Genomic DNA, 27,428 nt, shown 5'->3' with positions numbered 1-27,428 from the left:
TTACACTGCTAAGACGTAGAGAGAGAAATCTCAAAGGTTGAGCACAACCCATTCTGTGACCTTCTGAAATAAATTCTCTCACTGGAAACAATACAAATTAAATAGTGAATCCATCCTGGAACCAAACTTTTGTCAATTTAAAACTTTTGTTTTCAAGCAAAGTACCATTCTAAATTTCCTAACTCCGAAAGGTAATCACTCGAATATAATAAAACACATTCATAACACGTTTTGTACTTTAATAAGGGCTGAGGACAGCATAATAAAAGTACTTTGGTAGATATGTCTTGCTTATTTCATTTATTAAAATTCACCAAAAAAAGGTAAGGAGTAAAAAGTAGCGAGTCACACTGTTATTTATACTACAAATGCAACAAAATAACTGCATCAACAATAGCAATCTATCAGTCAAGTCAAGTACAACTTTATTGTCAAATGTGCAGTATGTGCAACATACAGCACAGATGAAATTTCTTCCCTCTCAAACAGACAACAGGACAACAAGAGGAGCCGCTGCGGGTGCCCGCACCACCATTAAATTCAGTTCATCTCCGGCCTGTATATCTTTATTCTGCTGAGTCACCAATTTGGCTCCTGGCTCACCACCACGCCATCTTTGGTTGACATGGCAATGAAATGTCCTCACGCTTTCACAGTTACTCTGCCCTCGAAAGCTCAGACTGAAGTGATGGTTCAAACAGATCCACCGAAAGTCTGTTTATATCCACACTGGACACTCTCTAAGTTGACATGTAACTCCTACTGAAGGCTATATATTTCTTGTTCTCTTAACAACCTGCTTGAGACTTGTTCTTTTGGCATTGGTGCTGTAAAAATAACCCCAAAGCGATTTTGTTGAATGTCATCGAGGTGCAGGCAGACAGATTCTGCGCTCCGTGGACATGTGTGGTGCATGTCATTGTATTTAATTCAGAAGCATGACAACGGAGTGCATTGAAACCTCAGAATTATTGTAGAAATCAAATCACTGAACACGCAATTATAATAATCATATTTATTATATTTTCAAAATCAACCCCCTGCACACGGCGCAGCGGGGGAATGAGGGGGAGGGTATGCGAAAATAGCAAGTTGGTGTAGCCCGCCCTTTCTCAGAGCTAGACCACAGTTATGCTAACAGTTACGCTATTTAATCTTAAAATGACTTGCCATCGGTCACCACATATTTCAAAGAAATGAACGAAAGACCCAAAGTTTAAAATTTTGCTCGCTGAACTGCTCTCAAGTGATATGCTGCCATCTCGCTTAAAGATTTCGTGGCTGTGAAGCATGTTCCTGAAAATACAACCTTCCTGAAATAAGACCAATGCAATAAGTCATTTCAGAAGTCGTACTGCGATTGATGGACAGACAATGTGAGTTTACAAAAAAAAAATGCAGTACAGTACAAGCACTGTCTAAAAGTGAGATTATTGCACGATTCAATATGAAAATTATCAATGAGATGGTAATATCACGATTTTGTTTAATCATGAGTCTGTATGGTAATAGGTGTCTGAAGAATGAACAGACTTATTGCGGTTCAATATCTCTGACACTTTCATTCTTTAATTTGCTGTGTTTGGTTCCTGAAAGTAAGGCGTTTTCATTTTGTCTCATTCTAGGATGCCACGACTGCTTTAATATTGACACAACAAAACACAGGATCATCAAAGGCCCAAAGCAAGCACAGTTTGGATACACTGTTCAGCAACATGTGGCGTCTGGGGGAGAGAAATGGTAAGCTACTCTTAATTCTTTCGAAACATTTGCCTTCGAAGATCCTGAGCAGATCATTCATTCAGTTATCAAGATTCCTAAAGTTTTCTTTGTGCCTAATGTTTTGATTTTGTGTATCGATTTGCTCAACTCATTTCTACCCTTTCTCCACTGCATTTGGGTCAGATGCCTCATGTTCATCATCGTACCTCATGAAGCATACCCCTGAATCACACACACATCAGTTCGCCAATTGGCACAGAGGGATGGCCAAAATTAGTTTCTTGCAACCTCAAACTATGTCCAAAAAGCAGTCTGCTCTTGATGAGTTGTGAAGCTGTGTGTGTGTAAAACACATTAGTACTTTTATTTGATTTTTATGGCTCTACATCTTCACTATTTTTGTCCCCAGTGACACACTGGCTTTTCGAATACAACCTCCTCCCGTCTCAGAGGATGCGTATTCAGTTTAATTTTGTCGAAAAAAAGCAGATCACAGACGTGACACAAATCTAAAGTCATTTCAAATGGCAACTTTCTGGCTTGAAGAAACACTAAAAGAAATGAAGGGGCAGGGGGCTGGACGTCAGTGACAGTTGCTTGTTTAGAACAAGCAGAGGGGAAAAAAATATGGAACACTCATTTCAGAGGAAAAAAATTGAATCATGAAAAAACAACAACAAAAGAAAACTTCACGTGGTCACAATCTCAGAGACATGGACTGAATGATAAAAAGTACTCTTCATCAATCTGCCTCCAACTTTTTCCAATTGCTTTTGTCAGATCAGCTTTGCAGGTTGAAGCCTTGTCATGGATCATTTTCTTCAGCTTCCACCAAATATTTTCACTCGGATAGAGATCCGGACCATTTGCAGGCCGTGACCTTATGTGTCTTTCATGAAGAGAGAAGCCAGATGAGGTGGCTCGAGGATCTGATTCGGATGCCTCCTAGACGCCTCCCTGCTGAGGTGTTCTGGGCATGTCCCACCGGCAGTTGACCCTCTGGAGAGATTTTGTCTCCCGACTGGCCTGGGAACCCCTTTTGGTCCCCCAGGAAGAGCTGGAAGTGGTTGGGGAGAGGGAAGTCTGAGCTTCCCTGCTAAAGCCGTTGCCTCCGCGATCCGACCCTGGATAAGCGGAACAGAACGGATGCATGGATGGATTTCATCATCTCCAAACGAACTTTCAATTGATGGGATACAAAGTGTCTAAAATCTTGCGCATTTATTGAGGATGTAATGGCAGCCATATCCCCGGTGCCTTGAGCTGACGTGCGGCCCCGTATCATGAATGACTGTGGAAAGTTACATGTTTACTTCAGCCAGCCGTCTTCATAAATCTCAGTGGAATGACACCAAACAAAAGTTCCGTCATCATTGCCTTTCCCAATGCAGATTTACCTTTCATCACTGATTGTGACTTTCATACAGTCATACAAAGTCCACGATTGCTTTTTCTTATCCCATTGCAACCTTGTTTTTTGGTGTTCATGATGGCTTTCGTTTAGCTTTTCTGTATGTAAATCTCATTTCCTTTTGGTGGTTTGTTACCTTTGGTAACAGATGTTGACTCCAATTTCCTCCCATTTGTTCCTCATTTGTTTTGGTGTGCGAATTTTGTTTTCAAGACATATTGCTTTCAGGTTTGTGTCTTGACGCTTTGATGTCTTCTTTGGTCTACCGGTATGATTGCCTTGAACAACCCTTCCTGGGTTGTTTGTACTTGGGCCAGATTTTAGGCATGACTGGCTGTGAAGAACCACCATCTTTTGCAAAATTGCATGGTTTACCTTCTTTTTATGAAATGTTGTCATCCGCTCCTTTGTTTCAAATGACATCTCTTGTGTCGCAGCCATGTTTCATGTCACTTCGCTTGGTGCAACATGTCTCCAAGGTGTGATCACTACTGATTAACTGCAGACTAATGAGCAGATCTAATATGACACCGGTGTTAGTTTTGGGAATGGAAATTTACAGTTTAATTCCATAATTTTTTTCCCCTGAGAATTGAGTGATTCCATCGTTTTTTTTTTTTTTTTTGGGGGGGGGTGGTTTGCCCTCTGTTTGGTTTAAAAATGTAACTGTTACCTGACTACCACGTTTTTGTCTCAATTTTTTTTATGTTTGATAGTCAAAAAGTTAGCATTTGAAATGGCTTTGATCTCCTTTTTTTCTTTTTTGCTACAAATTAAATAACTGAATGAACATCCTCTGAGATTGGTGATTCCATTTTTGCCAAGGGTTGTAGAAGGATTATTTGTATTTCTGCTTTAAAGTCCCTTTGCCAAATGACATATCACCAACATTGCTAAGGAAGATGGCTTGCTCTCTTCTCTTGACGATGCAGTGTTAACGGTTCAACCAAAATGCCGTTTTTTGGTTTGTTTGAGTTTGGTCTCCGAAAAGTGGGGATTTTGGAGGTAAGAGGATTCTGCCCGTTGGCAGCGATATGCTCTTGTTGTTTAGTGAGTCTTGGCAGACAGTATAATATTACAGTACATACGGTACTGATGAACTTACAAGCTTGTAAACGTATAAACTCTGTATAGCTAATATTATTGGGACACCTGGCCATAACACAGAGAGGAAGATAAGCATAATAATGAATTAGTTCAGCATGAAGAATTTGGTTGCTTGTGTGGAATTGATGATTTATTGCGTATTGAAAAAATAATTGGCAAACACACAGTACACTACTTGGCTAAAACAAAAGAACAATATGATGTTGAGGGTTGTCCACATAGATTCCTACTAGTCTGCTCATTACAACACTGGCATTCAGACAGGATTTCAGAAAATTAAGACTGAGATTGAGGAAGAAATTGAAAATAACAATCAGATGATTGTTAATGTTACTAATGGATGAAGGATGTTTAGGTAAATGCCTTTCCCAAACAGGAAGTGAAAATGGACTGGGAAAAAAAATAAAAGGGCTTGACTCTGTTGAAGATTCTGTCAAGGCTAATCTAGTTCTTCCTCAACCAAACTCCTTTGCACTTTTTTGTCCTCAGAAACTGTCTGTTGGCTAATGTTGCAAGCAAAAAGGGCCTTCCCAGAGCTGTTTCCAAAAAGTTGGGAGTAAAGTAATCTTGGTAAAATGGATAATTGAGATTCAAGGGAACCTGAGGTTCACCTCTACCACTTATTCATGAACTAATTAACCATGAAGAAAAAAGTACCGGTAGATGTTTAATCAGTACTGGGATTAAAGTTCACACATGAGTGTTTTGCATATATTTCTCAAAAAAACGTAATTACTGTGGTCAGTCAGTCACTGTTAAGTGTTCAATCATTGTCGAAACAACAGAGGACGACCTTCACATGTTGCAAAACTATGAATGCATTAAACATTAAAAGTGGTATTTTATTGCACTCTGGGCCAAACGGTCAAATAATGGCAAAGGTATTCATGGAAAAAAACCAGACTTTTTTGTGCTGTGCTATTCTGATGTGTTTGACAGTTTCTTGTGTTATTAATCATCTTTCACCCTGGGACAGCTTGGGCTAGTCATGACTTTTGCTTGTGTGCATATTGAAATGAAAGAGAGGATTGTATGCAAGAGGCTTCAGCTGCCAATAAAATCAACCTCAAACCTCAAGGCTTGCCTGACAAAATGCTGAGAGGTTTTTAGTGTGTGCGTGTGCGTGTGTGCGAATGTGTGTTTTTTTTTATTTTCAAGAGTTCATGGTTGTTTATTGTATGTCACCACAGTTTAAATAGCTCTCAGAGCTTATGCTAATGCAAATGCCAGCAAGGCACTATGGGAGCCCCATGCCACCATTAGCTCCCTACAATCCATGCACCCGAAGGCATTGTACTGTATGTGGTCGCAGGTGATGTTGAAAACATAAAATTGATGGACACTCAACCAAATTTTCACCAGCATGTCACCATTCCAACCGGGTAGATAACATGCTGGAATGCGTGTAGAAGAATATACGCGGTGCATAAAGATCCCTCCCCATCCCCACCTCGGCTTCTCCGACCACACCTCTACACTGCTGGCCCCATGCCCATAAACCAATGGGGAAACGATCTAAGACCATCACTATCTATCCCGGAAGGCCTGACTGAATGCAGAGGTGTTAGTACTGCTGAAGGCTAAGTGATGTTACCTTCATGTCACACGATTTCACACGAAGCATCAGCACTCTGGGCAGCAAGAAGAGATCTGGATGCCGGCATCAAGAATGCAAAATCCTGCTATTTTCAGAAAATCTTTGGACTGTTCAACTCCAGTAACCCTCAAAGCATGTAGAATGTCATTATGTGCATTACAAACTACAACACCAAGGATGCACAATGCTTAAAAGACCTATCCCTGCCAGATGCCCTCAACCAGTACTTGGTCAGCTTTGAGAACCCCAACAACAACAGCCCTGATGTCAGACTCACACCAGCACCCGATGACATGCCCCTCAGCTTATCCCCAGCAGATGCGAGGTGAACCCTGCAAAGCATTGACCCCCGCAAAGCTGCACACCCTGACAATATCTCCGGGCACAAAGTGAAGGACTGTGACCACCTGCTGACTGAGGTGCTTACAGACAGATTTTCAACACCTTGCTCCAGCTAGCATCTGTGCAACCGGCCTAAACACTGCTTCTATCATTCTCGTACCCAAGACCTCTAAAGTGAATTGTCTGAATGACATTTGGCCAGTAGCCCTCACTTACAGTCATAAAGGGCTTTGATAAGATGATGGCACAGATCAAAAACTTAATTGACGTCTCAGTGGACCCTCTCCAGTATGCCTACAGGAAGGATCCGCTCCACAGGTGATGCCATCTCATCGTAGGTTCCACACAGCCCTCATCCAACTGGACAGCAGGAACGTCTAAGTACGCCTGTTCTTCCTGGATTTGTCCTCCGCCTACAACACCATCATCATATCACAGAACCTGGTGCAAAAGTTGAACATTCTTGGCCTGGGTCCATGACTGGGGAACTGGTTCCCTGACTTCCTGACCAACAGACCACAGACAGTCAGGATCCACAACTCTGTCTCCTCCTCCATCACCCTCAGCACTTGATCCTCTCAGGGCTGTCTGCTGAGCCCCCTCCTGTCCACTCAACTGACCTGTGACTGCTCTGTGAAAATTGCCAAGCTTCAGTGGGATGAACAACGATAAGCCTGAGGACATAAAGAGAGTAGAACATCAGGTGGAAAGGTGCAAAGACAACCTTTGCATCAATGTGAAGAATACCAAGTAGGTGGTTTTTGACTTCTGGAAGAACTAACACCCCCTTGTTGTTGTAGAACGCATTCTTTTTGTCAAGTACAAAATGACCTTACCGATTTCATGTGCAATTCAAGCCTTTAGCATTTGCTGCATGTCATCTTTGCACAAACCTTGAATAAGCATCTCCATTATCTCTTCATTATATTAGATTTTCTTATTTTTGCTACCCTATTATTATCTTCAGAAGTTGTGGGAATTACGAAACTAACCAGGGACAGACTTTGGTATTTTGTGCCATAGCATGCGGAAATCAAAAGAGAAGTCTGAGCTTGATTCTAAAAAGTGATGTGATACACACCTCAGTACTTGTCCCTTTCACAACTCTACTGGTGCCCAATCCCACTTAGTCCATTTTGCTCAGTTGCATAATTCTCATGTCAGAAATAACTGCTCGTAGCTCCTAAAATCTTTCACAGCTCCTAAAATCTTTCACCATTGAGTGTATTCATCCGTTATCTTAACCGCTTATCCTCACGAGGGGCATGCGCTTGATGGAGCCTCTTCCAGCTGTCTTCTGGCAGTAGGTGAAGTACACCCTGAACTGGTTGCTCGCCAATCGCAGCCAATGGGTTTTCTAACAAAGACACATGTGAACCAAAAAAAAAAAAAAAAAAAAAAGAACATTTGTGTCACTTTGAATGTTCGACTGACCTAGAAGCCCAGAAAAAGCTGGTCATGGTTTGCTTTTGCAATTAAGTGGTATCAAGTTTCATTCCTGTGGAGCACTTTGGTGCTTCAGTGCTTTTCCTGCTTTTCTGGTCTTTCTCTTTGGACTACTTAGTTGTAGAAATCTTAAATCTTATGATTTTTTTAAAGCATTTCCTGGAATTTAAAACACATTCATGGAATCTAGCCATTATAATTGATTAAAAGTATAAATAAACACAGTATACATCCAAAAATGCATAAATCACCAACAAGCCACGATATAATCACTTGAACAATACAACATCTCCAGTGCTGTACAAGAGCTACAGTATATAAAACATTCTACCTTGATGAAGACAACATTATTCACTATTTAATTAATGTCGCTCTCAGGTTATTATGGTGAATGGCTGTAGGGTGGGATTGTGTTGCATCAGTACCGCTATGAATACTTTTGACCTTCATGTAATGAATTGTGGTAACCAAAATATTAGAGATTTGCACACGTGGGAACCGCAACAACCATAATAAACTAGTTGGGCTTCACAGTCTGGATGGCTAGTTTATCTGCATCTGACAGATATGAAAGTCATCGTCACAGATGTTGTATCTCTTTTCTTCGAGTTTCAAACCTTGTCTCCATCCATTATCCGATGCGCTTATCCTCACAAGGTTCACGGGGCGCGCTGGAGCCTATCCCAGCCGTCTTCGGGCAGTAGGCGGGGAAAACCCTGAACTTATTGCCAGGCACACACAGAGACGAACAACCATCTGCACTCACACTCACACCTAGGGACAATTTAAAGTGTTTCATCACCTGACACGCATGTTTTTGGAATGTGGGAGGAACCCAGAGAAAACCCCACGCAGGCACGGGGAGAACTTGCAAACTCCACACAGGGAGGTCGGAGCCAGAATCGAACCCTGCACCTTTAGGCTGTGAGACCGCCACGCTAACCAGTTGCTTTATTTGATTATTGCTCCTAACTTGTTGAGTATGAACATGAAGAAGAAATCCATAACAAAGGAAGAAGTGTAGTTTTCTTCTGGCACAAAAATACTTTGACATTGCAGCTTATAACTTCTGCAGTACACTGACACTGACAGTTAATCTTCATAGCCACTTCTCTCAGAAAACAACTCATTATAAGACACGCAATGGTGCAGTACTGTTGATCAATTCGTCTGTGTTTTGTTGTCAAAATGGGAACACCATGATGAAAAAGGCCGTTTAACTGCCAATTCTAACTGAACATACATGTTCAATAAATTAAAGGTAATTTATTGGTTCAATGGCTCAAGTATCTGTTGTGAATTTTGCTGTTGCTTGTTAGAGAGGTTGTGCAAAAAATACTGAAAAAAATGAACACTTCAGAAAAGGTCAAATTTGGTTATTTTAGCGGATGGTAAATAATGTCCTTTCAATCCAACGATCAAAACACATCCATTGGTTTCAAAAAAAAAAAAAAAAAAAAGATTCTTGAAGAGTAAAATAAAAATAGGTAAAGTTTGCCACAGCCAAGCTCTGTTTTACTTTTTTTCAAGCTGTAGTGTTCAGTGTGTTTTACTATTCATCACCATATCCTTCAAAATGTACCTTTTATATGGGTAATGAGCAATCCGGATGTTGCTGCTCTCATATGTGACGCACTGAAAATTAATGATGACTTTTTTGCGACTCTGTGTTTTTTGCAGGTTATTAGTCGGAGCACCATATGAAATGAACGGTGCTTACCAGACAGGGGATGTATACAAATGTTCACTGACCAAACGAACCAATGGAAATGGTTGCACCAAGCTTAACCTAGGTAAAGTGACGCATGATCAGTAAGGTACAACACAGTACAAATAACTTGCATGTGCTCCTGCATGTGACTCATTAAACGTCACGGTGGCACGTGTGAAACAGATATTGGTACCAAAGCAGTCATTCCTCATTTTACAGTTCAATGGGTTCTTTACATTTCCATGTGTTTTTGTACCACTAATGTCCCCACATGGCATGCCAACTCATGCAGACTTCACATCTTGGCCCTGTTAAGTCAAACATGTGCATTTTCGTTAGTCTGCGTGTGGCCACGGCGACACCCAAGTCCAACGAAATGAAAGTACTCTGCGTATGTTTGGTTTGGAAATGAGCATTTGAGATCATCTCTTGTTTTCTATCAAGGAAGGATATCTCTGACCAATGTATCTGAGCGGAAAGACAAGATGAGGTTGGGAATGACACTTATGACCAATCCTAAAGACAACAGTTTTGTGGTGAGACCATCTTAATACATATCAAATTGATTGTCAGATTAAGGATATGGAAAAACAATCAATTGTATGAATGAGAGCGCCTTTCCTTGACGAAAACCTCAATTTACTGAGGTTGTTGATGTTTATATATGTTGCACATACGATCAAAACTGCACTCTGTCCCTTGAGCTCAGATTTACGTTTTCAAGCTACTGCCTGAGCTTGCTCAGCATCCAGTTTACCACAACCCTGCTCTGGACACAAAGCATGAATAATGGATCGTGAAAATCGATATTTCCTGTTCTTGTTCTCGATGCTCTCACATCTATCAATTGGTTTTGTTGAGACAACTGGGTCAGAACTAATCATTAAGATGCCAGTGGTTGACTCTGCTTACTTTGTGAAAGTCCAAAAAGTTCTCTGTTTTGCTTAAAATTGCGGATCCATCATCACCATCAAACCAGTTCTGAGAGTTGATTGTATCAAAGGTATATACCGGTAGTCATTCCAGAATCAGAGCACTATATTCTTAACGAATGCTGGGAAATGCCTGTGCTCCCTTTTCTTCAGTCAAAATGTTTCTGGGGGAGAAACTAATATAAAATACTAACACAACAAAACCCCCAATCAAAATCAATGTCAATGTGTCTCTTCTTGATTACAATAGGAGCATTCCCAATATGACTCTAATATGATTCTTTCATGTTTCAGGCCTGCGGCCCACTTTGGTCTTATGAATGTGGCAGCTCTTACTACAGCACTGGTATATGCTCCAGAGTCAATGCGAGCTTCAAGTTCTCCCGAACGATTGCACCTGCCTTTCAGAGTAAGCTTTAAAGCTGACACATCCTGGCCCAAAGAGGGCTATTTATTTGTGATTGTGCTGAACCACTGTTTTTATCATTTGTCATCTCGAAATGTTTTCAAGGATGTGAGACCTATATGGACATAGTGATCGTTCTGGATGGGTCAAACTCCATCTACCCTTGGTATGAAGTGCAGGCCTTTCTCATCAACATTCTTCAGAAGTTCTATATTGGACCAGGTCAAATTCAGGTGTTTCAGTTTTTATTTTCCACCTCGTGTTGTTTAGCTGCAGCCGTACTAATTGCGGTTTGCTATCGTGTCTCTTTAACCAGGTTGGAGTTGTTCAGTACGGCGAGAAAGTTGTGCACGAGTTCAAACTCAACGATTTCAAATCTGTTGAGGAAGTCGTAAAGAGAGCACGGAGTATCGACCAGCGAGGCGGCGAGGAGACCAACACGGCCCTTGGCATCAACATTGCGCGGTACATGCCACCGTTCCGTATATATCGACTGTTAGCTCATTTTCAGAATGTCATTTGGTTCAAATAAGGTGCACGTTTGCTGTCACAGATCTGAGGCTTTCAAACAAGGAGGCCGGCGCGGGGCCAAGAAAGTGATGATAGTGATAACTGATGGAGAGTCCCATGATAGCGTTGACCTCCAGCCAGCCATAGAGGAGAGTGAGAAGGATGGTATCACCCGTTACGCCATTGCTGTGAGTCCGCTAGACCTATAATTCACCCTGGTTTGGCCTCCGATTTTATGAGGTTACTTTTCTGCTGCCGACTGAGTTTCAAGTGCAGCTTAAAAGCAGTAATGGCATGTGAACAGTAATGACCTCAGCAGGTGATGTGGGAATCTCATGTTAACAGTGGAGCCGAAAACAATCAACCCCAAACTCGACTGAGAGGATGTGGAATTAAAGGTGTAAATGAGCTTGTCCAGACCACATAAGACTGTGGTTTGGGCCTCTGCTGCTTGTTGCTGATAACATCCTTTAATCTTTCAATGAATTACCAAGAACTAAGTGGAGCTGGTCAGAACAAAATCATTATAAGACACCATTCTCTGAGACTTTAAATCTAGATGAATTAAGTTGCGAATTTGGCAACATTACATGATTAGAAGTGTTTTTCTTCATGCCGATTCTGAACATTGCTTTCATCTTCACAGGTTCTTGGCTACTACAACAGAAGAGGCATTAACCCTGAGGCATTCCTTAATGAGATCAAATACATTGCCAGTGACCCAGATGATAAACACTTTTTTAATGTGACGGACGAGTCGGCACTGAAGGATATTGTGGATGCGCTTGGCGAGCGCATCTTCAGTTTAGAAGGTTTGCTTGATAATCCTTTCGTGATTTGACATTTTTCTTCGAGATCAAAAAAATGTGTGGAACAAGTTGGGTTATTTTGAGGTAATGACGCTCTTATGTCAGGCCAGTGCATCGTATGCTGCTCTGCCTCGACAACAAGGGGTGTCAAACTCACTCCAGCTCCCTTCTCCCTTCCTTTCTGAACACAAGAAACTCTTCAGTGACGGCCAATGTCTCATTAACTCCACCAATAAAGCCAGTTCAGCAAAGTCTCATCACTTGCAACAGAAAATGCAACACATGACTTGACTTTGTGTTTTCGCTGGCTGGCCAAAATGTGTCGATAGTTGCAAAATCCTCTCTGCCACAGTATTGCTCATCGGACTAATGTTGGCAGAAGCTTGTTCAGATGGCAAAACATTATTATTTGTTCATCGCCTCAATTGCCATTTAGCCAGACTGTGTTATCGTACATGAGATACATTCAAAATTATATATTCAAAATCCTCTCTCCATCCGTACGGTATAAAAGGTTCATTCTGCGTTTAAAGGCCTTCAAGACGTATTTGTTTACACAGGAACTAGTAAAAATGGAACGGCGTTTGGTCTCCAGATGTCTCAAGCTGGATTCTCCGCCCACAATGTCGAGGTTAGTTGCACTTATACTATCACATTGTCTCATCCCGTCTGTCATCATACACGGAGCAACACATTGTCTCAATTTTGATGACATCATCACGCCTCCTCATAACCCAGCATTTATCACTTTTCACTCCCCCTCCAGAGGTGCCAGGGGGGACCCAGAGGTCTAGGTGATCTTGATTTAGGGGCCCCTGGCAGAAAATACAGATTTTCTTTTCCACTCGAGCCATCCAGGGAAATAAAACTGCTTCTCTCTGGGGACACATATTATGTGAAGTTGAGAGAGTCAGTTATCCTGCAGTTTGGCTTTTTGCTTTGCAATCTTTTTCTGGGTGACACCGCAGAAAGGGGTGGGGGTGGGGGCTATGTTTCACAACTTGGACACCATACAGGTACCTATGGTTCATGAAACTTTATGCTTACTCAATGGGTTCATGCTTGGCTTTTAAGTTTGCCTTCACAGTGGGATTTGTCAGGAGACAAATCCATCTATCCCACTTAATGCTGAAAATAGCTGAGAATTTGCAAATGGGTGACATAAAAGGTCGGAAATTCTGTCCACAAGGCCAGATTCCATAGATGCTCCACAGCAGTCAACCTGAGGGTTGAAAGTAGGATAACTTCTTGGAAGGAATGTAGGCATTTAAAAGAGGAAGAATGTCCTGAAGGCCCAGATGTTTTTGTTGAGACTGCAAGCTGCTTATGTCATATACCAGACATTTTATACATCAGCATTTATAGTTTATCCAGCTGTTGTTTGTTTAGCATGCTTAATCATGGCATTAAAAAAGTGTTGTTTGCTTTTATTCTGTAAACATCAGCTCTCCTGCAGGACTATGGTTGTAGAAAATGGATGTTTCTGGATTGCATGTGATTTTTTTTCTTCATGGTTAATCTTAAAATGGCAAGGTGGGGTCTACTCTTCACATACCCTCATGGAAAATCAAAAGTAATCAATCGTTTTGATAATAAAAGTCAAAAGAGAATGAAGAAACCCGTGAAAATGTCATTGAATGGGGGATATCGAAGATAGACAAGGCGACTTAAATAGCCTTATTTAGTCCAAGCAAAGTCAGACAAATTGGCGCAAAACGAGATTTTGGATCTATTGCTCTCTTTTTACACTAAACACAAATCAAACCAAGTGAGGGTACATACACAGTGCAGTGAATATCTCTGTCAAGTTTTTTAAATCTGTTTTGACAACAATGTGGCATGTTTATCACCTCTAGGATGGAACTTTGGTGGGAGCTGTTGGGGCTTATGATTGGAACGGGGCAGTGTTAAAAGAAACACGGCAAGGGAAAGTGGTCCCTCCAAAAGCTTCCTACACGCAGGAGTTTCCAGAAGAGCTCAAAAACCATGGCGCCTACTTGGGTCAGTATCCCTCCAAATTTTTCAAGAACATCGACAGTGTTTTATGTTAGAAACAAACTCTGCCATTGATATGAATGATTGTACCATGATGCAGTTTGGCCGTATGCTCGTCGACACTCTATGGACTTAATCTTTAAGTTTGTAAACTTCTGTCTCCATCATTTACATCCATAAGAGGGTAATTCACGATGAATATCCACGTCAATCTCAAACTTACTCATGAAATAGAAGAAGTTTTTTGCCATTTTGTAGAGGCCAATATGGTTTCAGTTTTAAACGATACACTAAATCAGGAGACACCGGGGTGGGTTGGGGCGGGGGGGTGTCTTCGTTACGGACCCCAGTGCCCCACTCAGTCTTTTCCATCGCATCAGGCACCATCTATCTCCTACACCACAAAAGCTGTGTTTTTACCATCAGTGGTTTGTTTGACTAAGCTTATCCAGCAGGCTGCCAGCTAAAGTAGCTCGAGTCGTAATATGAGGTGGAAGTAAAATTCTAGACAAGGGGTATTACGGAGGTGGAAAAGTACATGTTGATCAAGCGGAATTTTCAGTGAGAATTCACACAAAAAAAAAAAAAATACTGGCAAAAGCAGAGTATTGGTTGCGTTTCAGCTTCTGCACATTGCTGTAGTGATATTTCTATGGACATTTGTTTAAATTGACCCTCAATGCTATTGTTCTGTATCTTTATGAATGTCGAAACATTATTTTTTTTCAAACGTTTGCTTTAACAATGTCTCTTCATTTGCAGAGTGATGGAGTCAAAGTGTGGGAAATATTGAACTTTAACAGATTATCTAAAAGTAGATTTTTTTGTTGTTGTTTTTTGATCAGGTTATACAGTGACATCAGTGGTGTCAGCCAAAAATGGGCGTCTGCTTGTTGCCGGAGCGCCACGCTTTAATCATACCGGTAAAGTGATCATTTTCACTTTGAAGAGCCCCGGTAACCTCACCATCCTCCATTCCCTCAAAGGCCAGCAGGTAGCAACATAACGTACTTCTGTTTTTACACAGAATTGAGTAAGATGAATCAACCTCAATGTTTTATTCCACTCACGATACAATAGAAATTCCTTCCAAAGTTCATCTGTGGTTAATGTTAAACTTACAACTTACTTTAACACGACTGCTTGTGTGTCTTCTTTGTGGAATAGGAAAATAAAACTAAATTCCAGTTTCAAGACTTTCTGGCGGCGAATGAAAAAAAAAAAAAAAACATTGACAAATCACATTTATTTTATTAACCTAAACATAAAGATGTGCAACTCTGCTGATGGGTGTGATTAAAGTCACAGAACCTCACTCAAACAGTAATAATAATAATAATTAGTTATGTTTTTGGAAATTAGAATTACTTAAACATTCAACAGGGGAGTGTCGCCTCTTGATGTAAATAACATTTTTTTAAGTGGCACTCTTGCACTTTTTAATTCACAAGTGATTTTGTTGTTTTTATTTGGTGTCTCCTCACATCTTGAATTTAATGTGTTGAATAAAAACATGAATGTATAAAAGGCATTTGTTAACTATCACTTCAATTGTACAATTGATTGTTGGAATGGTCCCTAAACACATACTGTATGAAATGATCAGTATGACAATATCTGTCTAAATGACTTTTTTACAGAGACTGTGGCAATGTCTTCTTGACCACTACACTCACCACTGGAAAATGGCATGTTGCCGTGAGCCTGTAGCAATTTACATTTTACCTCGGCAGCAGCAACTCAACACAAACAGCAGATATTTTCCGGCAAAACCTTGTTAATTCCTCATCTCTTCTGATTTTTTATTTTATTTATTTTTTTCATGCAGATGTTTCCCATAAAAAGCCAGATAGATGGTGATCCATGCAGTGACTGATCCAGTAATGTTCCCACAGTCGGAACATCGACAAATATGTCATAACAGTTGACTTCACAAAACACAAACCCACATTTGCTTGGAATATTGAGGATATAGAGCCAACTTAGATTATCAGACAACAAAATAGCCAGGCTACTAGATCGAAATATGAAGGATGATTGGAAAAAAGATTGTTATGCATCCTGAAATATGATTTTTGAACATGTGGTCTATTTTCAGATTGGCTCCTATTACGGGAGTGAGATTGCACCAATGGATATTGATGGAGACGGTGTAACTGACAACCTTTTGGTGGCGGCGCCTATGTTTTTCAGTGGAGGCATGGAGAAGGGAAAAGTATACATCTACAGAGTGTCAGAGCTGGTAGGTGGATCCAGTCTTAAAGAGGCAGACCACAGACTCTACTGGCATTGGTCTACTTGAGGCCAAGTAAACTGTTTTAGTAAATTGGGTCAACAACTGTTCCGACTCCAGACATCCCCCTGTTATTTTCACAACACACCTCAGCAAAGGTGCCCAGTAACGCGCAAAGAAACAGATTGTTGCATTCCAGCACGGCAGTTTAACTGCAGACAGGCATTTGACCCATGACTTTAACCAGATCAAATACGGAGATCAAAAAGGAAAAATATTGCGACGGCAGTATAACGGATTTTAATAGAAGCTCTATAATGAACTCAACAGGAAAATATTCTAAACCTGTTGCAGACTAATCATTGAGGGCGAGAACCTGATGTAATTGACGGGAATTCCAGTTCCAGGTCTGTCTTGCTCGTTGGAAAAATAAATGGAAAAGGACACTCACGGTATGGACCAACCACATCGAACAGACTGCGTATGAACAGAGAAATGTACGTGGATGTCCGTTGGCAAGCCACTAACTTTGTAGTTGTTTAGTCATGCTTGAAGTATTATTTACATTTTCAAAGAACATATTAAGCAAAGGATGAACGATCCGTGACTTCAAACTTTATTGTCCCTGTGAGGTTGAAGTCATCAATCAGTAGGAATTGGCAACCACTGCAAAAGCTCGAATTGAAATCTGGCAGCTGATCAAAAATAACATTCTATTCGGCGTGTAAACACTTTTAAAGTCATTTTTACCACCCTGGACTAAACCAATGTCTTAACCAGCTCAGAATGATTACCTTTCACTCTGACTTTGCATACTCATCAGGTAGCTGAGAAGGAAAACCTGCCCTCCTAAATCAACTTCATTCGCAATTATTCAACTGAAAAAAATGGTCATCTCATGTTTCGTCTGCTCTAAATTTTATTATGAACCGAAAAGCCAAGTAGAGCAATGACACGCATGACTACTGGTAGAATTGCATTTTTTTTTCTCCCATGCAGCCAGAAGGCTTTCTTAGAAACATTTTCCAGTCAGTTAATTACTTCCATAAACTTGGATATTTTCCATCTGACCTTCTACTCATTTTTTTCCCCCCAAGGATTTTACAGCCCCTTGGTTTAGTCAGCAAATTTTATCTAGATTTTACAAAAGTCCATTTGCGACTGTTTAACTCTTGAGCTACCTACATTCCTTCATGATGTGGTCACTGAAGAGCCAAGAATAAATAACTGGATTATGCCAATAGTAAAAGCTGTTGACCCATCTTGTTTCGGAAAAGTTGAGCAAGCAGTGAAGTAGAACCGTACTAGACAGATATTATTGTCTTTTCAGGCATTTCATCATTTGAAGTCTCTTGGTCATTCCTCATCCCCGTCATGATCGGTCGCTGTAATTCATTAAGCAGACTATGACATGCAAACCCCAGACGCTGACAAAGTGTAATGTGACTTTTTCCCCATGTGTCTTATTTCCTCTCGCTCTGTTTTGATGTTTTAGGAGCTGTTTTTGCTGATAGACAATAAGAATGGTCTATGATTCAGTTGTCTCTAGGTCAGGGATGCCCAAACTTTTTGGACCAACCTCTTGCGATCGACCCTTTATCGCGCACGCGCACGCACATACACACGCACACAATAATGAGCAACAGTCTGACAAGGAGACATACGACACACTTTTGCAGCCTGTTAACTATCGTAGCTCACCCGTACCGTTTTAAAGTGCTTCCCACAGCCCTCTAGATTCCTATTCTTTGCCCGTGCCCTCGGTGAATTGTACACGAAACAAACTCTGAATGTGAATAATGATAATGATAAAAGATATAGCGCAACAGCTCTGATCACAAACTGCAATTGCAGACTGCTGAGCGCGAACAACTTCCGGTGACGCAGGTCACGCGCCACCGTTGGTTAAAGATTTACCTGCTGTATTTTATTTATTTAATACTTTTTGTGAAAATGAGGCTGATAGGATGATTAGGGTGCAGCGTAAATTAACACAAAAAATATATTACTAACATGCACAAAGACACACAAATGTTTTTTTTCTCCTCTCCACCCCTCACGATCGACTTGGGACCAGTCCGCGATCTACCGGTTGATCGCGATCGACATAATGGGCACCCCTGCTCGAGGTTTTACACTAGAGCAGTACACTGCACCATTACAATCTTAAATTATTTTTTAATGAGCTTCAGATAAAATTTCTTGTTCACTTCTCTTCACTTGTTCCCAGATGTTAGAAAAAATCAAGTTCAGGATCAAACAGACATCATAGATTATGCGTTAAGTAGAGCAATGACCAACATTTGATTATTATTATTATTATTTTTATTATTGTTATTATTTTCATGTTTTTGTTCTTTTACTTGTCCTGAATGAATTCCATGAAGTCCATGGGCATAAAGATGGAAAAGATTTTGAATGAGGTCAGATGAACACCATTACCAATGTACAGTATGCTTTCATGATGGAAAACTAGATTTAAGACTATCGTCCCTACAATGAAGGCATATGCCTTCAAAGTCCAATGAATGTAAAGCCCTAAACATACAAACTCAAATTGCTTCATCAATCCCTGATGTGCATCTGAAATGTACTTCCTGGTCAAGTTCATGTCAGCGTTATTTCCCGTCGATAGTGAATAGCCAGTCAGGCTAGGTTGGGTTTGTTTTGTTTTGTTATCATTTTCTTATTGACTGAAACGTATACCGAAAGATCTAACAAATGTCTTTTCGTTTCCAAATCTTTCAGAACCGTTTCATTTTTGAGGGCGCATTAGAGATCCACAACGGTGGCCAGAATGCTCGCTTTGGCTCGTCCCTTGCACCCGTCCCCGATTTAAATGGGGATGGCTTCAATGACCTGGTGGTCGGGGCTCCATTAGAAGATGATCACAAAGGGGCAATCTATGTTTTCTTCAGTCAGCAGAACAGAATACTGCGCAAATACAAACAGGTATGTTGTAAAGTGAACTGTATTTAAATCATGTTGCTGGAGTCAGGCGAAATCTTCGCAGTTCCAAACCCTCACTTTTCAGGGAAAAAAAAAAGAGATTGACATTTAAGATTGATTGAGAAGGCCAACGGTGACAATAATGTGGCACATTTGATGTGTGTGATGGATCATTTAATGCTCTTTTAATTTTCGAAAACCCCAAAGGTGATCTTTTTTTTTTTCCTTCTAATGCATATGTTTTGAGTAAAGATATACGTTATGTTGAACAATCATAAGCTATCCCCGCTGACTTTGTGCAAGAAGCGAGGTACACTCTGGACCGGTTGCGAGTAAACACCCGTTAGAATCCCACAAAAAGAATAACAACTGGCCATCGAAAGAGCCGAGCCAAGAATCTAATCCAGAATCTTTGACTGTGAAGCAGGCATGCTGGCCACATGCCTAACCGTGTCGTGCCAGGAAATATAAAAAAGGAAAAATACAATATTACTTTGTATTATGACATTAATGTCTGTGCCTTGTGTTCATATATATATTTTTAGCTTGCGGCTATTGAAGTTGGCCTGTTTTCATGAAATTATTGATGTCTGGTCCTTCATAAAAAGATTTTCTGAGAGATATAAAATCACAATCATAAGAGTGAGTGTATTCCATTATTTCAAAAGTTTGGTGAGTGTTCAAAAGACAAGCTCAAGTGCAGACTGGAAAAGTGGAGAGAACTGTTGAGAGTCATCAAGAAACAGACTGAGGTCAAATATCCAAGACTAACCTCGTAAAGGAGATCGATGATGTAATGTTATCAAAGCTATCATATGCATAAAAAAATTATAAACAATGGTGCAATAGCAGCCAATTTATCAGAATCCTTCAACCATCTGTACAAAAAAGAAATATATATATATATATATATATATATATATATTTTTTTTTTTATATTTTTTTTATTTATTCTTTTTTTTTTCTCCAAGGATATTTTGACTTTTCTCCCACTGGACTTGGCAAGAGTATGTGGCTGTGTTGTGTACTGTGGCAACACATGCCACATTAGCTCAAATATATAGCTCATGTTTTTGACAGGCAACAGACAGGTGCCTGGCCTTAACTAATTTTTGGAGGGTTTCTCGTGATGATTTTTTGAATTGAATAAAAAAGGTTTTGGAAATGAAATACCTGGATTGTCAGAAAAACAATGAGGGGTCTGGCAATCATTAGAGGTTTGACCGAATAGTTATGGAGTGTGAGTCAGAGTGAGCACACCGTCAAGCCATTCACTGAATTGTGTGACAGGTGTAATTGAAAGGACGTCTCTGCATAAAAGGTAACAGGCAAATAAAATCTAGGTCGTGAAATGGGTTTCAGAGAAGTTTGCGTAAAATATAAGCACATGGAATCAAGCACAACCCGCAAAGAAAGAAAGTAAACAAATTCAACCATAATTAAATGAAAACCAACACAAAATGCCATTCCAGATGGGATTGTGACAATAGAAGTAGTATTTGCAAAAATTGTGGCTGTGTCTGCAAAACCCACAATGCTTACTGAAATTACTTGAATCTGACGGGAGTGGAATTTGCCAAACTGCATATTGACTAGCCACAGAGCTTCTGGGATGTCCTCTGGACAAATGAAACAACACTTTGGCCTTTTGTAAACTTACATCAGCTCTGTTTCCAGAAGGAAATGCAAAGAAAATAACACTACTTATTGTTTAACATTGTGGTGTCTTGTTTACATGCCCTGCGACTGACCTTGACTGACATGCCCCGTGACTCACCAGTTCAGGTTGTAGTCTGCCTTCCGCCTGAAGTTAGTTGGGCTAAGCTCCGGCACCCCCGGTGACCCAGGAGAGAATAAACGGTGTTGCAAATGGATGGATGGATGGTGTTTTGGAAAATGTTCTGGAGCTGTGCAAGATATGATCAAATCTTCGGACAATCATGAAACTGCCATTTTGCAGTTAACATTTGACTGGCAAATACATTATAACGTATTTGGAAATACGTTTATAAAACATGTTTGCAAGTACATTCAAACTTGAATAAGTTTGAAAGTATTTGTGAATACGTGCAAATAACATTCAAATGCACTTGCAAGCGAAATGCCCAAAAACATTTCCAATAACGTTAGGCATGCACACGTCGATACCCCCTAGCGCTTTGGTATAAAAATGCCAAACGGAACTCATGCACTCCAGACATCATAATAAATCATAAAAATTTTGGAGAAGCAATATTGAACTACTTAATTTTTAACATATTGGTATAATGTAGGTGGAATTGCAAAAAAAAAAAAAAAAAAGAAACTTTTTTTTTTCCTTTTTTGCACATATGTAAGTCTGCCTGGTGATAGAGTGGTTAGTGCGTCGACCTCAGAGTACAGAGTTCGTGGGTTCGATTCTGGCTCCGGCCTCCTTGTGTGGAGGTTGTATGTTCTCCCTGTGCCTGCGTGGGTTTTCTCTGGGCACTCCTGTTTCCTCTCTCATTCTAAAAACATGCATGACAGGTTAATTGAACAGTCGAAATTGCCTCTAGGTGTGAATGTGAGCGCGGATGGTAATTCGTCTCTGTGTGTCCTGTGATTGGCTGGCAACCGGTTCAGGGTGTCCCCGCCTATTGCCCGAAAACAGCTGGGATAGGCTCCAGCATTCCCCGCGACCCTTGTGAGGATAAGCAGATCGGAAAATGGTTGGATGGTTGAATGTAAGTCAGTACCCCATGTGAAATATTTGCACATATTTTTGAGCGGACTAACAAATGTTTTTAAACATATTTTCAAATGCATTTAAACGTATTTGCCAATCATCAATGTTAACTCCATATTGGCAGGTCCATGCTTCCAGATAGAGACAGTTAGGCATTGTGGAGCAAAATGTGCTGCCCACTGTCAGGAATCAATTTCTCACCTGCTGGTCACAGGTCCTCCAACAGGACGATGACACCAAAGAAGACAATGGCTGAGACAACACAATAGACTCTTTTTAAATTGATTCAATAGGGTTGCTTAAAAGCAACCCAGCCGCTGGGGGTCAGTGCCCTCCCCTGGGGGTGCACTGTTCCCCAGTGCCGGTCCCAAGCCCGGAGAAATGGGGAGGGTTGCGTCAGGAATGGCATCCGGCGTAAAACTTTTGCCAAGACGACCATGCGAGTTGGTAGGACGGTTTACAGGGGCGGATGGAAATTACTGACTCGCTGTGGCGACCCCTGAATAGGGACGTGCCGAAAGGAGAAGAAGAAGAGGAAGGGTTGCTTAAAAGCAAGTTGCTGTGAAGAATTGGCAATAAAATCCTTATTCTGAAAAGTTATTGAAACAACTCATGTTCTTTTTTAATATTGTACATGGGGAAAAGAAAGTAAAGATAAGAAGCTCTCTCATTGAATGGTCACGTGATCGGCCATCTGGAAAATATGAACAAGACATTAAGAAATCCGTTCAGACTTCAGTCATGCTCAAAATTCAGTAATTTCTAATACCTAGTTTGTTTTTTTTCACGCAACCTGTATATTTAGTCTATGAACCCTGGATGAAATCAAATCTAAATATGTGGAAGGAACTGAAACCAGCCGGCTTGAGATAGCTGGAACCGCAAAATTCCTGTTGACAAGCGCATAAGTCTTATTGAGAGCCACATAAATTTTTGATTGCTGCGAATCCCTCAAAAGCTTGTGCAATTGATGTTTGAAGATTAAGTTAAGGGCACCATCATTTTTTTTGTCCAGGTTATTATTTATATATTAGTTTGTTTGTTTGTTTTACATAATATTAGTTGGAGACCAATTCGAAAATATTGCAAGATTTTCATGTCTGAATTTTCAGTACATCTCTTTATTATTGTCACTTCAGTTCTGAGAAAGGGTACCAACAATTTTGCCAGTGTGTGTATCAGAGGAAAACAATGCTCAACATCCTGTTGTGTGTATATCTGTCTTTCTTTCTCGTTTTTAGAGGATAGCAGCAGCAGACTTGGCACCTGGCCTGCAGTACTTCGGCCGCAGTATCCATGGAATGATGGATATGAACAACGATGGTTTAGTGGACCTGGCAGTGGGATCGCTTGGTGCAGCTGTTCTCCTCTGGTTCGTATTTTCCTCAACTGTACATGCCCTGATGCAAAAAATATTTAAAATAAAGATATGACTTGATATTTTTAATGCTCTCACCAGTTCAAAGTACATTATCACGTAAGCAACTAATTTCAGTATTGACAGTCTCTTGATGCCATGGACACTACTGCTCGTGGTCCTGATCGTTTTCCTTTTGCCCTCGCAAAGAAATATTAAATTCATCATTGCAATTGTCCATTCAATGATTGCTTAATGTATAAGTGCTCAGTGTTTCCTGCCTCAAAATCTAGAAAACGCTGAAGCACTCCCCCCTTCTTGCTTTAGTGTGCTCAAGCCTTCATGATTAGTATCTGCAAAAGATACCCCTTTATAAAATGTAATGCTCACAATCAGCTCACAAAATTGAAATTCACAAATGATAATCTACCTTTGGGTCCAGCAAAGCATTCTTTGTTGGCTTAAATGCTATAAGGGGCACTCGTCTACATTCATGGTGAAAATCCAATATTTGGTTCATGAAAGTATATTAATTCAACCCCAAAACTCTAATTTCTTCATTTTGTAGTCTTTTTCTTGGCTCAAATGATTGCAGGACGCAGGATTTTTTATTTTTTTTTGGTCCAACAGATTTTTAATGGTCTCGCCAGGGTCTTCAAAATCAGTCGTGCTGGCCCTCATATCATCAACTTTGTGAGCAAAGACTTGTTTAACCAAGCAGATTTCACATTCACTTCAGTGGGCTAGCTGCTATTGAGCAAAATTGCTATTGAAAAAAGTAAACACAATTAATTGTACTATGAAGTATATATTTTTTAAATTGTGCACAAAATGAACTAGCCAGTGATGGCCAAGTGGGCGTATCATAACTAATTGACATGTTGAGTTGGGTGTGTCTTAACCTCCATGGCAGAGGCTCTGTCGAACCCCTGAGACTGATTCACCGAACCCCTAGGGTTCGATCGAACCCAGGTTAAGAACCACTGAATTAGACGAATATTGATTCTCAAATGATGTTAGCATTAGTTTTGTATCGTACTGGTGGTTTCTAAATTGACTCATGATAGAGGTGGTAAGGGTGGCCTGGTGGCCGAATGCTTAGCACAATCTGCCTCACAATACAGAGTTTGTGGCTACAAATTCGGGCTCAGGCCTTCTTGTGTGAAAGAAAAGTTTGCATGTTCTCCTGGTGACTGTGTGAGTTTTCTCCTGAGACTCCATTTTTCCTCCCCCATTCCAATAAGATCCATGGCAGGTTAACTGAAGACTCCAAATCGTCCTTAGGTGTGAATGTGAGTGTCAGTGGTTGCTCATTTGTGCTCTGTGTTTGGCTGGCAACCAGTTCATGGCGTACCTCGCCTCTCACCCAAAGTCAGCTAGGATACGCTCATGACACTAGTGTGGATAAGCGGTACAGAAAACAGATGGATGGATGAATAGTGGCTGTATTAGGGGTGGATGAAGTCCTCCCTGAAGGCCTTCCAATGCAATCAGACACACATTATTGAAGAAGAGTGCATTGTCTCTGGTCAAGAAGGTCACATGATGTGTGATATTTACAAAAAGCCAAAGATTATTTTGACTGCTGTTCTGCAGGAGAAGGTTTTTGTTTTTTTAAATTTTTTAATATCGACATTTCCAACCTGAAGTAGTCTGGAAACATTTGGTCTTGGCTACTTAAAGATATTTTCTGTATGTGTTTACAGGTCAAAGAGTGTCATCCGCATATATACCACCATCAGGTTTGAACCCAGTAAGATCAACATCTTTGTGAAAGACTGTCAAAGGGGTGGCAAAGATGTGACCTGCATGTCAGCCATTGTTTGCTTCAACATCACCGCTAGAACAGCAATTGCTGCCACGGAGGAAATTGGTAAGCCAGTGCAAATAATCAACTGGTGTCAAAGCGCTCTATCAAGTTCCTATTTTTTTTTTTTTTTTCATTTGTGTGGATGGTTTGGTTTCATTTAAAACTGTTCAAAATTCAGGAACATCTTTTAAGGTCTAGCACAAAAATCACACACTGTTTCTGTGAGAGAAGTAAAATGCTGACAAGTGTTGTGTTGTCACGTTGCAATATCACATTGGTCAGCTTTTATTTTGCACTTGTTGAAGCACGACAGGAAGAAAAATGGATTGTCTCAAGCGGAAAAGGCCGTAAATCCCAGCACGGTGTATATCCTTTATGTCCTGCCTGAATCTTTATTTTCAGGGTGTGCTTTCCTGTGCAGTGTGTCCTGGTTGCAAGTAGTGCCAAAAGATATGTAGCTATCTTTACAATCAATCTCACTGCTGAATCCAGGTCTGATGCTGCTGCATCACCACCTTTTGAACCACATGCTTGCATCCAAATGTCATGTTTTTTTGTTTTTTTTTAGAGTCAAGGTATCTGGAAGTCAGTCTGGTTCACTCAAATGTAAACTGATGGCTCAGTCTGTCAGATGGCTGATGGTTGGCCACCTACACACATGCTCAGCCTCTTTCCGTGAAGTTTATTTGAAGAGATATAATCTCAGGTTCCTGTTTCTTTGTGTAACGATCGCAAGGAAGCTGAGGTCAAGGCGAAGTGCGTTCTTCGTTAACCTCTGTACCCCATAGATCTATACCAAATAAATCAGGCATGCCAAATACAAGGTTGAAGGAGAATAGAGAGCGTTGTCTTGTCTTTCCTGGTTGCGAACAGTGAAACACGTTTATTTCATTTTCTGTTCATTGTTATGTCTGGCGAGTAATGATCGGCAGATGTGGTGTATTGGTTCTGAAGTCAACCAGTAGTGAAATTTTCATGCAAAATTGTATTATAACAACGTGGTGTTGTAAACACAACGTCCTACGTACCCCTTCCAGTCCGAAATAGCATTGGCAATGGAAAATGCTCGAAAAGTCAAGGTCTGTGTACATCTTTTAATTTTTGGGTCGTGCCTAGTTTAAACTAGCAGCAGTCACTATTTCCATTCCCAAAGAAAATTTAAGGCGATACATGGAATTCTGTCAAAACAATGTGGCTTGGAAAGGACTCAGTTCTGGAGTTCAGGATTTGGATTCTTGTATAAATCGGTCTCACAATCATCTCGTGTTAAACTAAAATTGCAGTGGACCGCCACAGTGATGTCATTAGACATTGCTACACTTGGGCTATTTTTTAAATTTCACTTTTCCTAATGACAGCGCGTCTACAGCAGAAATGTTTATATCAGTCTTGAACAGAGTTCCTTCTTCCTTATTTTTTTTGTTTGTTTTTAACTGAACAAATAGTACTAGAATAAAGTCAAAATATATATTACATTTGCAAAAAAATGCGCATGAGCGCTGATCTTGTCACATTGCACCAGTGCTTCTAAATTGCCTTCTGTTTGCCCCTTGGAACAAGAAAACCTTTATCTGCCCCCCCGCACCTCGCCCCTCCCACCCGCCATTTGTCAAAGTACCGTTATACGTACACCAGTTTAACATGGTTCCCTCATTATCATTAAAGAAAATAAGAAATATAGATCAACTTACAATGAACAATAACTCGATTAACATTGTTAGTGCATCAATGGACTATTTGCACGCATCATTTCCAGATTCTGGTTCTGGAGGCGTGCTAACGTCGGGTCGCGAATCGAAAGCATTGCGATGGCATCAAACTCTTTCAAACCTAATTAAAATGTGCTGAAATGACGTCAAGTTTTGATAATGATGTACAATCTTATTATTCACTCTAATTATCCAAGTATCAGCGAAGAAACCAAAACACCATATCTCATTTAAATGAGCCATTTGCTGTATCACAGTACACGCAGGTCCATGCGAAAACCTGCATGGCTTATTTTGACATGCTCAACCCAACTTTGTTTAGAGGACACAAAAACCACCCAAAAAATAAGAGAAATCTTCATGATGACGTTCTATGGTTCAGATGCCACAAATTTAATCTTATGAAGACATAAAAGACAACCAATAACAAATACAGTAATGACAAGCATATGCAGTATTACGAACTGCAGGATGAGGGTAAATGTTCCCACGAAGCTCCGTGACGGGGCGGCTGACATAGCCTCTCTATAGCTGCGTACCTCGCATTGACGGCGAGGGAGAGAGGGAGTGAGAGAACGACCCAGCTTCGTGACTCACCGGGGAGACGAGCAAGAAAGAGAAAGCCACAAAGACTGTTGCAATAGTTAAATTGTCAAATTTACAACAATATTGCATATA

At 40.5% G+C, this 27,428-nt stretch overlaps 1 protein-coding gene across 2 annotated transcripts in view; it reads left to right on the top strand.

Moving 5' to 3' along the window:
* Nucleotides 1-27,428, top strand: part of itga11a (integrin, alpha 11a) — a 51,272-nt gene that overhangs the window by 8,748 nt on the left and 15,096 nt on the right. The window contains exons 2-16 of one of the 2 annotated variants that reach the window (XM_019867557.1): nt 1,626-1,740; nt 9,306-9,418; nt 9,781-9,872; nt 10,563-10,677; nt 10,780-10,907; nt 10,991-11,139; nt 11,228-11,372; nt 11,831-11,996; nt 12,554-12,624; nt 13,850-13,994; nt 14,834-14,982; nt 16,087-16,230; nt 18,970-19,173; nt 23,116-23,246; nt 24,938-25,104. In XM_019867557.1, coding sequence (XP_019723116.1) covers nt 1,626-1,740; nt 9,306-9,418; nt 9,781-9,872; nt 10,563-10,677; nt 10,780-10,907; nt 10,991-11,139; nt 11,228-11,372; nt 11,831-11,996; nt 12,554-12,624; nt 13,850-13,994; nt 14,834-14,982; nt 16,087-16,230; nt 18,970-19,173; nt 23,116-23,246; nt 24,938-25,104 — 2,034 coding nt within the window. Of the gene's footprint in view, nt 1-1,625; nt 1,741-9,305; nt 9,419-9,780; nt 9,873-10,562; nt 10,678-10,779; nt 10,908-10,990; nt 11,140-11,227; nt 11,373-11,830; nt 11,997-12,553; nt 12,625-13,849; nt 13,995-14,833; nt 14,983-16,086; nt 16,231-18,969; nt 19,174-23,115; nt 23,247-24,937; nt 25,105-27,428 lie in introns of those variants that run through there. The other variant, XM_019867558.1, reaches the window with a different exon arrangement.

Source organism: Hippocampus comes, unplaced genomic scaffold (genome assembly GCF_001891065.2).
Source record: "Hippocampus comes isolate QL1 unplaced genomic scaffold, H_comes_QL1_v1.1 scaffold2, whole genome shotgun sequence".
Taxonomy (NCBI): domain Eukaryota; kingdom Metazoa; phylum Chordata; class Actinopteri; order Syngnathiformes; family Syngnathidae; genus Hippocampus; species Hippocampus comes.
This window is presented reverse-complemented; position numbering and strand designations above follow the sequence as displayed.